This window comes from Salvelinus alpinus, chromosome 38, assembly GCF_045679555.1.
Source record: "Salvelinus alpinus chromosome 38, SLU_Salpinus.1, whole genome shotgun sequence".
Lineage (NCBI taxonomy): Eukaryota > Metazoa > Chordata > Actinopteri > Salmoniformes > Salmonidae > Salvelinus > Salvelinus alpinus.
Genome location: NC_092123.1, coordinates 3,051,570 through 3,066,563, shown reverse-complemented (window position 1 = coordinate 3,066,563; position 14,994 = coordinate 3,051,570). Strand labels below are relative to the sequence as shown.

Below are 14,994 nucleotides of genomic sequence, written 5' to 3'. Positions count from 1 at the left end.
AGGCGTGTGAATGTGGGGAATGTGAATGCATGTGTATGGTGGACAGACACACACACACACACATAGCATGCTCTGGTGTGGTTTGCCTCTGTGGTGGTTGGGGACAACTGCATGTCTAGGGTGGTTATGCATGATGGTAATATTACCCCAAGTCAATGGAGTGCGTGACACTTCTGCCATGCAGGGCTCCAATACACAATGCCATCCAGCTGGTCAGTTCAGTGGTATACTGTATGTAGTGTCTCCTCTAATGCTGTTTGTGACACATAGCCTTTTGTTTTCCAGTGGTTGCGAGAGAAGACATAAGAGGAAGGACTCAAAGTTGGACAGGGAGACGAGTTTGTGATCCATGCTGGCTTCGTCACCGTTCTGTGGAAAATAACTCCTAACGAGTCACACTCGACCACCTCTGAACTGTGCTGCACCATGCGTTCTCGTCATGTAAGACTGTGTGTGTGCAACTCGTGTAAATCTTTTAGAAACAGTGTTACCCTGTGGAGGAACCAACAAACATTAACTGTGATTATTTTCTATGTATGTCAATGTATGGTGACACCAGCAACAGAGGAAGCAAGGAATTCATATTATTATGTCTATCTACCGGTGGGCCAATTTATTACAGATGTAGGATCTTAATTTGAGCATGTTAGCTACAGCAGGAAAATAATCCTGAAGTAACATGAAATGTATGGATTATAATTAATGGACATTTTTGTAAGGGCTGAACATATTTTCACAAGGTAAAATCAAGTCTGAAATTTTTACGTGGAAATTTACAAAACTTCAGACGACTTTTTAAACCGTAAATACACTACAAGTTTTACAAGTATTTCTGCAACAGGGTGATCAAATTAAGATCCTACATCTGTATCAACCAAATAGTTTTTAAAGCAACCTTACTTTTTAATGGAATCGTTTGTATTTTGTATGTTTTTTTTCTATTTTTTCAGCATAGTAATCCTTTAAAAAAATCAATTACAGTATACAACGAAAATCTTGTTCATGGAATAATCGATGTGTGTTTTGTTTTGTAATTTGACATCACTGTCGGGTCTCTGCACTTAACGATACGAAAACAGTATACTGTATATGTATCAAATTAAAGTGTTAAATGTACATTTTTTTTCTTGAAATCTCATTTGTAAAATTTTCACTGCCATTTTCCAGAAAATTTGTTGATAGTATTCTTTTTCCATTACAGTGGGGAGGCAGGCCAGTGTTATATTTCAGGCATTGGAGACCATTACATTCCAGTTAGCGTAGCAGCATAGCCCTGCCATTCTGTACCTATTGGGAATGTGATTCTTTAGGGTTTTAACCATAGGCTTACAATGAACACCATGTAGTAATTTATAGGATCTCTGGTTTTAACGATCAAATTGTCTTTGAAGTCGTTTGATGACCATGTAGAGTTACAGTGCCTTCAGAAAGTATTCACACCCCTTGACTTTTTCCCCATTTTGTTGTTACAGACGGAATTTAAAATGTAATAAAATGTAAATTTTTTGGTCACTGGCCTACAAACAATACCCCATAATGTCAAAGGGGAATTGTTTTTTGAAATGAACAAATTCATTCAAAATGAAAAGCTAAAATGTATTGATTCAGGGAGTTGAATACTTATCTAATCAAGATATATTACTGTATTTTTTTTTTTTTTTTTTTTTTACAGATTTGAATTTGACAATTAAATTCATTTTAATCCAGCTTTGTAACACAAAATGTGGAAAAAGTCAAGGGGTGTGAATATTTTCAAGAAGGCACTGTACATGTGTGTTCCACGGGCATACAAATGTGTTTTACCGGCATATTGTTCCTGTCACCCTGTCGGTACGCTATGTGATATCTTCTCCTGCATTCCAGTTTGTTTGACAAAGTGATGTTGTGTTCTGATTCTGAACTACCAGTAACTGTATTTAAACACCTGCACAAAGGTGAATCAAACTTAGCAGTGTCTTTCTACAGGATGTTGTGGTTAATTGATAGAAATGCAATAATAGCTTTGTGAGAAAGGGCAAAATGTAATAAAGTGAAGACTCTTAACGATGTACTATACATAGTATATTTTATTCATGTGTAAAATGTTACTAATATGTTACTAAAAACTTTGAATTGGGGTAAGTGAAAACTTGTGGTTTTTATGTAGTTGACGTCTATCCCATTGTACTGTGTTGTTGATGGATTTGACTTATTAGACAAATCAGAATATATCAATATCAAATTTTGGCCACTTTACTTGTGGAAATCTGCCTTAAAATTTAGTATTGATAGCTGAAGACAAGTTTATGTTTAAGAGTTTATCGACTCATCTGTGGAAAATGATCAATTCAGATATTTGTTGTTCTATTATAAATGTGATTTGTTATACGAGAGAGAGAGAAATGTATGAAACAATAAAGTGACTGAAACATCCTTTCATTTGGTGAACGTTCATATCTTGGCCATCCACTTGTGATCGAGATGAAATGATACCAACACTCATTAACCCCAAACACATCACAGTTCAAAACCAAATCGCCAATGACCTTACTTCCTTTCAATCTGCTGCAATAGCTTTCCCCATATACAGTGTTCTCCACACTCTCAATAAAGGAACCGGGCCCCTATCCTTGGCCTTTGAGGAGCTGGGTGTCCTCTGCCTTTGGGGCGAGGTGCAGGCTGGATTTGTCAGCCCAGATCTCGCCCCCCACACCCACCAGGGTGTAGCGGGTATGGGCCAGCTCCTCTGGGTCCATCCCCCTAGCCTCCTCCCAGCTGGGCATGGTCAAAGTGGAAGCGAACCAGTTGCTGGTACTCTGCCTGAACACGCCGAACCACGAAATCTGAAGAGGTAGACAGAGAATATTCACAACATATTACAAATGTCCTTAATTAATTAAATAATACATACTAATACGCACTACGCTCTACTTGTGTAGGTTATCAAGGAGAAAATACATCTACTACAGTGGAGGCTGGTGAGGGGAGGACGGCTCATAATAATGGCTGGAATGGAGTAAATGGAATGGCATGATAAACATGAAAACCATGTGTTTGATACCAATCCAATCACTCCATTCCGGGCATTATTAAGAGCTGTCCTACCCTCACCAGCCTCCACTGGCTTGTACTACATGCTATACGACGTTTAACTGCAGTCTTTTTTAAATGCATGTGGTTGAGGTTTCTGTTCTGTGTGTGTGTGATGACTGCATACACATCACAGGAGGTTGGTGGCACCTTAATTGGGGAGGACGTACTCGTGGTAATGACTGGAGTAGAATCAGTGGAATGGTATCAAACACATGGTTTCCAGGTGTTTGACGTCACTCCATTTGCTCCATTCCAGACATTATTACGAGCCATCCTCCCCTCAGCAGCCTCCTGTGAATACTCATTATACGGTATGTGCGATTGTGTGTGAGACTGTACACTCTCTTGCCCGCATGCATTATCCCATGCCATGCATCCAATACATCCTTCTGCCTGGTTGTGTGTGTGTGCGTTTGTCATCTCAGGCCATTCCTCCAGTACTGTACCTGGTTCTGTGCGATCCAGCTCTCCTCCAGCTTGTTGCCGTGCTGCTGACACATAATTAAAGCCTTGTTGAGGATGGCGTTAGCCAGGGCCTCGTGGCCCGCCAGCACGTACATGTAAGCTCTGAGGTGCAGCACCCGGGGCGCGTACATCTTGTTGGTCGAGTACTTCCGGTTGAACTCTGTGAAGTGCTGCATAAGAAATACTATGGCTATTAGGACAGTTTCAGGGAAAACATTTATAATATGGCTGTGTGAGTTTTCTAAAGGTACATTATACACAACTGTGTGTGTGGAGGCATGTGAAGGCATATGTGCGTGAGAGAGAGTCTGAATGTGAGTGTGTGTGAGCGCGTGCATAAACCTGTTCATGCATATATTTTGGTCATTTAGCAGACGCTCTTATCCAGAGCAATTATGATTAAGTGACTTGATCAAGGGCACGACTGCAGATTTTTCAACTAGTCGACTCGGGGATTCCAACCAGCAACCTTTCGGTTTCAGGCCTAATGCTCTTAACCGCCAGGCTACCTGTCGCCAGGCTACCTGTCGCTAGGCTACCCGTCGCCAGGCTACCCGTCGCCAGGCTACCCGTCGCTAGGCTACCCGTCGCCAGGCTACCCGTCGCCAGGCTACCCGTCGCCAGGCTACCTTCTGTGTGCTCTGGTAGATGGCTTTGATGTGTTGGTTGTGCTCCACCAGGGCCTTTCTGAACAGCAGCACACGACACTCCAGGAACATGACCACGCCGTTGATGGAGTGGATGGATGAGGGAGCCTGTCGGGTCACTCCACAGGCCTTGGTGTAGAAGAAACAGGCCTTCTCCCACTCACACAGACGGGCATACCTAGGCCGAACGACACACACACACACACACACACACACACACACACACACACACACACACACACACACACACACACACACACACACACACACACACACACACACACACACACACACACACACACACACACACACACACACACACACAGTAAAGATAGTAGGGTGGACTAGAGTATAGCTTCGGGCTGCATTTTGAAAGGCACAACATTGTAGAACGTTCAGCTAGAAATATGTTATGTAGAACAGAAATGCCTCTCTGGCATGTAGAGAAAATAATCATGTGCACTCTATTCATAACACTTCTATCAGTCCACTGACCACAGAGCCAGAGCAGAGTAGAGGTTCATCATCAGACTCTTGTCAGCCACCAGGTTAGGGTCTGACTGGGACTCCTCCACAAAGGTGTAGCACTCCTCAAACGGACGGAAGGCAAAGCCTGGAACACACACCATGAGACCCAATCTATGCTAGTGGTCCTCTGTAGCTCAGTTAGTAGAGCATGGAGCTTGCAATGGCGGTTCGATTCCCGGGACCAACCATACGTAAAATGTATGCGCACATGACTAAGTCACTTTGGATAAAAAACTAAATGGCATTTATAATTATTATCCATTAGTTCATTAACTAAGATATGTCACGTGGAGATGGTGTCCCACAGTGATGGAATATCCAACTTGCCTGAGTAGAGCAGGAAGTCAAAGCAGCCTGCATAGAACCAGCCTTTAGCCGTGCTGATGCGGGTCCTGTTTCCCAGGTACTCCAGACTCTGCATCAGCTGGACACACTCCTCATACCTGGGTGTCATAGTACTCAACAGTAGATAAGGTACACATCCCAGTAAAAGAAACAAGTAGAAGTAGTGCTTTACCTCTGTGTGAGGAGGAGGGGTGTGTGAAGGACAGAGATCACCAACATGTCCAGGCCCTGCCGGTTCGTCAGCTTGCTGATTTGCTCGGCTCGGAGACCTGAGAAGTAGAACTACTTTCAATACTGAAACTTTTTTGCTATTTATTTCTTCTCTGTCTGTCTGTCTTTCTGTCTCGCTTGCCTACACACTTATTTGTTTAAACCGTACACACACATCCACTCCTCTCCTCACCATACTGGATGGATTCATGCAGGGCTCCGGAGCAGAGCTTGACGATGGAGAGGGCGCGTATGAAGTAGCTGGTGAGGATCAGGCCCTCCATGCAGTCAGGCAGCTCAACACAGGTTCCACACAGCATCCTCTCATAGATCTTACACCGGTCGTCCTGACCACTCAGCTGACAGTACTGGAGGTAGTCGATGCACGAGAAGATGATCTATCGACAGAGGTGGTGTGTCTGCGAGTGAGAGGGATGTGGAAGAGTGTAGGGGTGACTGTATACCAGGGTTCCCCAACTGGCGGCCCACGGGTGGTTTTATTTGGCCCCCCCCCAATGTTTTCTGAGCAAAAAAAACATTTTATTGTTGGACAGACTAAAAACACCAGGAAATCACCTGCAAGTGATTTTAATTTAAGAAATCTGTTCCCAAGTATTCCCACTCATTATAGAGAGAAACGTGATCGTATTCAAATGTAAGCAAGGTTTGAAATTATGTTTTAGTGTTTTGTTCCGGCCCCCTGACCATCATTGTCCCGTGGCTGAATCTAGTTGACGATCAGTGATGTATACTCTCTTAAGGATGGAAGACTTAGAGAATGTCAGATAATCTGTATTTCCTGATGAATCAATCTCTGAACAGTGTCTCTCTTTCTCCCCCCTCTCCCTCTCAACACACTGAGCCGTGTTGTGTTTGAGATTTCCACTGACCGAACAAACCCATTTCCCCCTCCGTTTTCCTATAAAAAAACAGAGAAGCAGAGTAAACAATCCACCTTGTTCTCCTCTGCACTCTTCTGGGCTGAGTTCATCTCCATAGTGATGGCCAGCGATGCGTTGAGCATGTTCTTGGGAGCTCTCCTCATGCAGCCGATCTGCCACATGTACGACAGACAGCAGATCTGCTCGTGGAGGAACGCCAGCTTCTTCTCTCTTTGCACACCAAGACAACAATACCATCTAAACAACAAAACCTTTAAAAAGTGGAGCATGCACACGATTGTAAGATCCACTCAATTGATGGTGGAGCGCCTACATCACCACTGTGCTAGAGTTTATTTGTATAAAACGTTTTACTGTTTGAGTTGAATGCAGATAAATTACTTAATTGTAGGTTGCGGTATGTTGTAGTATTTTGTCGTCAATAAACGGAAAATAGTTGATATTATAGTGCTCGCTGTATATAAAATATATATATATTCATTTGTTTAATCTTTATCTTTATAGGGGCTTGTTGAACATAGAACACACCCAGGGTTGTCAGCGTTCTTGGATCTGTAGCACAGACTCTTCATCTTCTCACAGACGTACTTCAGGGACATGGCCACGCGGTTCGTAGGGAGACGTCTGTTCAGGAGCCGTAGGGCGCTGGAAAACATGCTCTCAGCCTCCTCGATTTGGCCTGTGTTGTACAACACCTAAATGTACAACAAACTATACACTTTAGTTTAAGAAAAGCACTATTTTGTATAAATGCAAATCGTAATTATCCTTTGAGATCATAAATATAATTTCAGTGAACTCTTACCTCCCCTCTGAGACGGAAAATACAGGCTCTCTCAAAGTTGTTGATTTTCACTTTGACTTTCGGGTCGGCAGTCTCAAAGGCTGGCTTGCCCACTTTCAGATTATCCAGTATGATCTTGGCTTCGTTTAAATAGGACAGGGCCTGTGAGAGAGAGAGAGAGAGAGAGAGAGAGAGAGAGAGAGAGAGTATTTCTGTATGAGCGTGAACAGATCAGAAAAAAGTGTAATGGACACACACACACCTTGAGGTTGTTGGAGAGGTAGGCCGAAGCTGCGGCGGTCTCTAGCAGGTAATAAAAGGTTTTGGGCACGTCGCCCACGCCTGTGCAGTGGCGCACCATGGGGCACAGCACACACTCCGTCACCTGGGCACACCTACACTTCCTGGTTCTGTCCACTGTGGTGTTGTACTCATTCACCATAGAATCTAGTTTCAACAAGAACTCGTCCTCCTCACTGACACACGCAAACACACAAATACATTTGTTATGGAATCAGCCCACTTGTATTACTGGCCAGCTGATCTGGGACCAGGGGTAGAGTATAAAACCTTACCTGTTGGGATGCAAAGGGCTGACCTGGTTCAGTTGTATAGTCTCTGAGAGGTGGAGAGGAGAACAACACCAACAGCACACGTCAAATCAACCCTCAATGGTTACTTAGATCAGCTGGTTACAGCGTTACTATTGTCAATCTGCATGAGCGTGCGTGTGAAGTGTTTGTGTGTGTGTGTTTGGCCGAGCATGAGTGTTTGTGTCTGTCTCTCAGGGAGTGTTTGTGTGCGTTTTCTCAGCTTGCGTGTGCTTCTCTAGCGGAGAGGTCAGTGGGTCCATCACTCACCCTTGGGGAGCCCCAGTGTACTTTGGCCCAGGAACAGGGCCTCCCCAGACTCTTGTACGTTGAGCAAACTCGGGTGGATCTCGATGAGGTTGTTCCCTATAGCCGCCTTGTGGCCGAAGATGAACTCGGCGATGCCGCAGTCCCTGCAGCGGTGGGCCTGCTTGAGGAGGTAGCTGGCACACTTCTGGTGGATGTCTCTCTTCTGCTCCTTCAGCCACAGCTCGTAGGCCGTCTCCTTGACCAGGGCCGTGCAGAAACGCATCACCCTGCAGCGCCACACGCCGTCCACAGACGCCTTGCCTGACACTTCTGAGAGGGGGGGCGAAGGAGGAAGGGCGAGAGAAATATACATGAGAGTGGGAGAGAGATTTGGGGGGGAAGAAGGTAGAGAGAGTCAGAGGGGAGACAGAAAGAGGTAGAGAGTGAAACTTGTCCTTGTCTGCACTAGCCTCAGCTCCACTACTGACCTTCACGGACGTCTTCTTGGCTGTCCTGGACACAGTAGCAGTTGAGCGCGCCCCAGCACTCTGACTCCTTGGTGAGTTGCTGGGTGAACTGCTTGGGCTTGGAGCCGCACTCAAACGTGCCCGACTTGAACAGGGAGGTGAGCGACAGGTTGAGCTTGTCGGGGTTTTCTGACTCTGGCAGGATGTTGATGAGCATCTGCGTGGTGATGGTTTGGCCGATGATGGCAGCACACTTCACCACCATCTGGTCGGCCGGCTGCAGGTGGTCTAGGTGGGCCAGGGCCATGCCTGAATAGAATTCCTTTTTATTAGTAGATCAGTTGGTAGAGAATGGCTCTTACAACGCCAGAATAGCGGGTTCGATTCCCGGGACCACCCATATGTAAAATGTATGCATGCATGACTAAGTCGCTTTGGATAAAAGTGTCCACTAAATGGCACTTATTATTAGTAGGCCTATAGATATGCCTGAACAGAAAACATCCTTAATGATTTTAGTGTTATATTTATGAGTCATTTCTATCAAATAAGACTAATGAGATGAGGTTGCATTGTGTTTGGGGGCAGAATGCAGGAACCCTGTACTACACCTTTCAATGTCAGAGGGATGGGAACTTCGTGGAATTTGGCAGCTTCTCCGACAAAACAGACCAAAGCACGGTCAACAAAATGGTCCACGGTTGTGATCTTGCGGGATTTCAACATGGATGCCTTGGGTGGACCTGCAACATTACAGTGTTTCACAAACAAGGGTGTTAATAGGCTGGGAGACCTGCCACTCAGACATTTTCAGCCAACAGATCCATCTTCCTACCCAGCGCTCCGGCCCTGGCGTCCTCCTCTTGCCACACCTGGCTGGGTTTGGAGCAGTGTACCACCAGGGTGGGCTCAGGGAACAGGATGTCTACGTCTTTAGCCTCATCCTCCTCCTCCACCTCCTCGATCACGATCAGATTTCCCAGATACAGACTCTTCAAGAGCTCCTCACAGTAGTATGGAACTCCATGGCTTCTCTCCACCAGGAACCTATAAAACAGATTACACTTTTAATTGATACATGGCATGTCTTCATGAGGTAACTCCGGCTTCTTCTGTGAGATATTCATGTACTGAGACAATGACAGCCTTAGAATGAGTCTTAAAAAAATAGCTATACAGTCGACAAGCCAATTCAAAAGTAACATTCAAATAAATTACTTTTTACTTCCTCTGGATATCGATGCTTCAGTTGTCTTTGAGGACTCAAAGGTCAAATTGGGGTGCTTATATTTGTCCTCTTTCACTGTTTCACTGCATGTACAAGTGGGTAACCTGAACGTGTGTGAGGTGTGAAACTCCCAACTCCCCCCTGAGACACCCTCGGCGAGTCGATATGTGTAACGTATGTATATTAACACAGTGTGTGTGTGTGTGTGTGTGTTTGTGTACACGTACAGCTCCACCTCGCTAGGGATGCGGACCACCCCCAGGATCTGGCAGGCTAGCTGGGCGATGACGGGGGGCTCCAACCCAGGCAGGTTAAGGTAGAGGGTCCGGGGGTCCTTGATGATGCGGCTAAGCTCCGGGAAGGGCCCGCCCTGACTGGTGTGGGGGAGAAGGGCCATACACACCAGAACCGAGGCTCTTTCGCATGCTTCGAGCAGGAAGGTCAATGAGGCTCGATCCACAAAGTGAGCCTGGTCCAGCACGTACACGCACGGCTCGTCCTCGGCGAACTAGACAGACCACACACACGTAGTTATCACGAATCAATTGAATTCTAAGTAATCAAACAATCAATTTGCCACCTAAGTCATGTTTTTACATCATCCACGTTATTTTCTTCTACAGTACCTTGCAAAACAACTCCAGAAAGTAGTTCCTCATCTTCTTGTTCTTCGTTTGACTGTCCATGAGTGACACATCCTTAGACACAGGAAACTAAAAGCATAGAACAGATCTTACAGAAAAGACCCATCTACCCTCGTTAGCTACTACGAAACAGAATAATAACTTTTAGAAAAGCAACGTTCAGAGAGCCCCACCTACCTTGACTAACAGGATATCATTGAGAAGACAGAGGTTCTGCCTCTTCTTTGGGTCTAGGATCTTGGAGAGGAGGACTCTCTCTCGCTCGGCGCAGCTCTTACAGTTCTGAACTGACATGACGATGGCCAGTAGGGTCTGGAGAGCGTAGTTAGACTGCTTGATGCCCGTCTTGGCCAGCTCAAAAGAGATCACTCTGAAAGAAAGGAGACAGAAGAAAACATTTCCAATCCCCCATTGTTGATGTCCATTTTTCTTTGTCACTACTGGAGTTGACTTACAATGAAAATAAATGATCACAGCTTGGGATATAGCACATATCTGTTGTATTATCAACTAGCCTGGTGTCAGATCTGTTTGTACATTTGGCATGACAATGACCATCATAGTTGCCAAGACCTGAGCTGGGACCAGGCTAACTAACCAGGCTCTTCTGGGACCAGGCTAAACTAACAGCTGGCACTGACCTGACTCCCTCCTTGGCTGTTCTGTATACCACCTCAGCCAGCAGGCGGCTCTTGCCATAGCCGATAGGTCCCTCGTAGATCAAAACATTGTTGTAGTTCTTGTGACCTGCAGCCCTGGCCTCCAAGAAGCCCTTCAGCATGCTGGAGTACACTTCAATTTCTTTCTCTCGGCCTAGGGAGCATTTGAGAGCAACATATCATTCAAATCAATGTGATCTTCCACGATGAATGCATGTCATTCATAATCGTCAATACTTGAGAAAACTCACCCAAAAGAGGATATCCCTCCTCTCTCTCAACGGACATAGGTGCTTTACCAACAGTTCTGGAGATGAGATGTTGTTTTATAAGCATGTATGAGCCACAACAATACACCTAATTATCTAACATGACAATAGTACAGTGCTCAATATGAAAGTGAGTACCAGTCAAGAGTTAATGGACTATAAATGATGTTGGTCACATCAGATGGTCGTACATCTGCTGTTTATTGGCCATGAACTGATATAGGACTCCAGGGTTCTTGACTCCCTTCATGGCTTTCTTGGGCAGCTCGTTAAAATAAAACGCGGGCAGTTTTGAGTAGTAGCAAGTCTCGCTATCACATGACACTACCCCGGGGTAGTGCATCATCAGCCGTGCCGCCAGGTTCACCTTACGACCAATCACTAACGGCAAAGGACACAGAGATAGAGTTCAAAGTTCATAGGTCAAAATCTGAACATAATAGTTATGTGAGTTAAAATAATATAAAAGAGTCTACAACAAGTTATAGTAAAGTGGCAGTGGCAAAGCACAGTTCCACCTGAGAGTTCAAGAGGATGTCAAGGGGATTGTACCTGTGTATTCATGCCTCACTGGATGTCCTACTACACCACAGAACACTGGGCCTGTGGTTACTCCAACAGAGACAGTCCTGTTGAACAACATTGGACCTTTTGTTAACTAACTATACAACATATTGCACTCAAGTGTAATACAGATGTAGGATCTTAATTTGAGCCAGTTTTCTAGAGCAGGAAAATAGTCCTGTAGCAAAAGAAAATGTGAATTATTATGTGAATTATAATTCATGGTCATTTTTCTAGGAGTTTATACATTTTTCGTAAGGGAAAATCAAGTGGAAATTACAAACTTCAGAAGCCTTTTTAAACCTCAAATACACTACAAGTTTAACATGTCCTGCATTGCAGGAAAATGATCTTGCAACAGGGTGATAAAATTAAAATCCTGCATCTGTAGCTTGATAAAAATTAAAGGCATGTGGTCCTAGAATATTAGGATCAAATGGGCCTTACTTGAGGCTACGGATCTCTTTCTGGCAAAGGTAATGTACTCCATAGGCAGCCTGTAAGGCGTGGGCACTCTCATCCTCCCGCTTGTCCCCAGGGAGCCCAAACAGACAGAGGAAAGTACAGCCCTGCAACAAACTCCTTGTTATATAAAAACATACAGCGGGTTTGACTGAAGAAGAAAGTCTTGGTGAGTGCACCCATTGTTACTGTTTCTGGTTATTTGGGGTTTGTAGTTTTTCTCATTGCCACCAGGAACAGAGAACTGCTGGGGTGTATTCATTAGTTCACACCGTACCAAAACATTTTGCATTTGTTATCGGACAAGTTCATGTTAGTCCCTCCCCGTTTCAGCCTGTTTACGTTCATTTGGTTCCTACTGAATAAACCCCCAGGATTCCACCTTGAACAAACCACTAACTGACCTTGTCGAACATGAACACTTTATTGACCCTCCCGTGGTGCTTGACTATCTGCTGACCGATGCCAATGGCAGCCTGGTGGATGGTCATACACTGCTCCTGGTCACTCTCTCCTCCCTTGAACTGCATGTTGACAAACACTATGGTGGCCGGACGCATCTCAGAAAGATACTCCAGAGGCTGGTCGTCATCTATCTAATGAGGGAGGAGAGGTCAGAATGGAAAACCATGGTTACGTCCCAGTGACCGTACTAGCATACTTAGTAGAATGTTTGCTCAATACCTTTCTTAATTATATGTAAGTAGTAGTGTGGACATTAAAACAGAGCCTACATTTATACATTCACAGATAGTGATTCTGATTTGGAAAAAACAGACAACTTTTGCTATTGTATAGAAAGAGGACGGTAGTAGGTAGGTTCTTACCTTCTGCAAAACCGTTTTCATGATGTACTTCCGTAAAGTTTTCTCAAGCTCTGCGTTTGGCATCAGTCGAGATGCTTTCCTCACACAATCTGTAGACCAAAAAAAGGACTGGTTAGGATGTTACAACACAACCATGCAAGTAGAAATATCACAGGCTGATATCTAGCTACTCTCTTTACTGTACCTCCTGTTACTTTTTCATGCTCTACAGACGTTCCTATTGAATCCTGGTACTTCTCAACAGAGAAACTGGGCTCTCGCTTGATGTATCGTACCTGCATTGAATGACAGCCATTTACATATAGTCATCTAGAAACCACCAGCCTACTTGAAACTGCATTGATCATAACTGTATCCATCCATCCACACACACACACACACACACACCTTCACGGCTCTCTCGTTCTCTATGGGGTCAATGGCGATGTTGTCCCTCTCACATAGTTCCCAGGCGTTAGGTGACAAGATGATTGTGCTGGCCACCGCCAAACCCTCTGCCAGCCGCACCTCGTCTACTGCCCGGCCAATCACCACAAAGTACTGACAGATCTCGTCTCCTACGATCACCTTGGAGAGCTTCCCAGCAGATATACCTTGGGACAGCAGAGGAGAAAAGGTATCATATTTGAGGTTCTAGTTGCCTATAAAGTCAAGTGTAGCCGGATAATAAGGGCACAAATTCACAAAGAGTAGAGTACTGTTCTAGGATCAGGTCCCCCTTATTCAAATCAAAATCAAATCAAATGTTATATTTAGCAGATGTTATTGAAGGTGCAGCGAAATGCTTGTGTTCCTTATGATTTAAAAGGAAAAACTGACCCTAGATCTGCACTCTTTGTGAATACAGGCCCTGGTGTTATAGCACCAACATGTCTCTCGGCCTGTAGGTGACTCAGACAAGCACCTATTTTAACTTTTAGCTGACAGCCAACTTCTGTCTCCCGGACTCCACACTGGTCCTGGATGTTGAGGCTGCATTTGACTACCAGGGAGATTACTTCACTGAGCTGGACTCTCTCCACCGTCCATAGAGCCAAGATGGCATCGCCTGTGATTAAAAGTTGTTTGGCCATGAAGAGTAGAAAAGCACCGTAGCTAGGAATTGTGATCATGGTGAATCTGTGTCTCAAAGCTGAGAGGGAAGCCTATTGTTACCTGCATAATTCAGAATATCTCCCCCAGCATCAAGGATATCTGAAATACAGGCAACAAAGCATTGCTTATTTTTTTTAGACTAACTTAGTCTAAGTTAAGTTAACTAACGGTACATCACGTTAGATTGATATTGTATTGCTTTAACTTAATAAACCCATTGCTAACTTACGACTGACTATTTCACCAATGTAGCTGTTGAGTGTGCGTGTCAACTCGTCTGCTCCATAGCCTTTCTTGCTACTCAAACTGAATTTCTCAGTCAGATTAGTGAAGCCTAAAAAATATACAAAATTGATTAGTTGACTTCCAGCTAGTGGGTTAGCAAACGTTGGCTAGCTAGCTTCTAAACGTAGATCGAAAGGAATTGCAGCTCATGTTAGCTAGCGAGATAGCTAATGTAGCTAAGGAGATTTTACATAGCTTGCCTGATACATCCGCGAAGAGAAGGACTCCATGAAATTTCTCTGCGTAGGGGATGTCGTTGGTGAGGGTGCTGTAGACAACAAGATCAGGTACATGGGCACCTATTTTGCTTATTTTGTACGAGTCCTCTATCTCACCATCTCCCTTTATCCAACCCATTTTAGCTGTAGTTTAGGGGCATCATGTTTTTCCGTTGAGCGAATCTGAACTGTCGTTTTTCCGTGAACGTTCTAGAATTCAGATTTTCACTACAAACTCAGTTTCACCAATTCAAAAAGAAGTAGCTATTATTTGTATTTTTTTAATAACTAAACGTTACTTGAATGCCATGCATTTTGGTTTCAGAACCACGGACAGAGCTTCTTTGAGACGCAAAACCAGTTTCTCAACTCTAGTCTAGTACATAAACTATGATCATTGGCACAACAGTTGAATGTGATGTTTTTTTTTCAGCACCATGAACTGAAATAGTTTGGGATTCCATTCGTATGGATGCATGGCTTG

General features: G+C 44.4%; 2 protein-coding genes across 2 annotated transcripts in view; one reads left to right on the top strand and one right to left on the bottom strand.

The window, feature by feature from the left end:
• LOC139566329 (sodium-driven chloride bicarbonate exchanger-like) overlaps nt 1-2,412 on the top strand; it is a 41,439-nt gene extending 39,027 nt beyond the window's left edge. Inside the window, exon 26 of the mRNA XM_071387447.1 lies at nt 286-2,412. The gene's annotated coding sequence lies outside the window, so the exon portion shown is untranslated. The remainder of the gene's footprint in view (nt 1-285) is intronic.
• LOC139566333 (adenylate cyclase type 10-like) lies at nt 2,048-14,948 on the bottom strand. Its single transcript, XM_071387450.1, has 32 exons — nt 14,493-14,948; nt 14,237-14,341; nt 14,068-14,106; nt 13,817-13,960; nt 13,300-13,505; nt 13,097-13,187; nt 12,913-13,001; nt 12,490-12,681; nt 12,071-12,192; nt 11,612-11,688; nt 11,251-11,440; nt 11,042-11,097; nt 10,773-10,944; nt 10,309-10,501; nt 10,114-10,200; nt 9,715-9,995; nt 9,095-9,306; nt 8,871-9,002; nt 8,281-8,568; nt 7,814-8,122; nt 7,529-7,571; nt 7,216-7,429; nt 6,975-7,115; nt 6,698-6,864; nt 6,223-6,379; nt 5,461-5,665; nt 5,230-5,326; nt 5,040-5,155; nt 4,680-4,797; nt 4,167-4,362; nt 3,519-3,707; nt 2,048-2,822 (listed from the first exon to the last, which is right to left on the bottom strand). The coding sequence occupies exons 1-32, from the start codon at nt 14,647-14,649 to the stop codon at nt 2,604-2,606; spliced, it is 5,004 nt and encodes a 1,667-aa protein (XP_071243551.1). The 5' UTR covers nt 14,650-14,948; the 3' UTR covers nt 2,048-2,603.
• Between the last annotated feature and the right edge of the window lie 46 nt (nt 14,949-14,994).

Bases quoted from the DNA above. Each gene is read 5' to 3' on its own strand.
- LOC139566333 (XM_071387450.1), bottom strand. From the start codon at position 14,649: ATGGGTTGGATAAAGGGAGATGGTGAGATAGAGGACTCGTACAAAATA. The intron at 7,572-7,813 runs GTGAGTGATGGA...TCCACCTCTCAG, and splicing joins TACACTGGGGCTCCCCAAGG to AGACTATACAACTGAACCAG. The intron at 4,798-5,039 runs GCAAGTTGGATA...TGTGTGTTCCAG, and splicing joins TGACTTCCTGCTCTACTCAG to GCTTTGCCTTCCGTCCGTTT.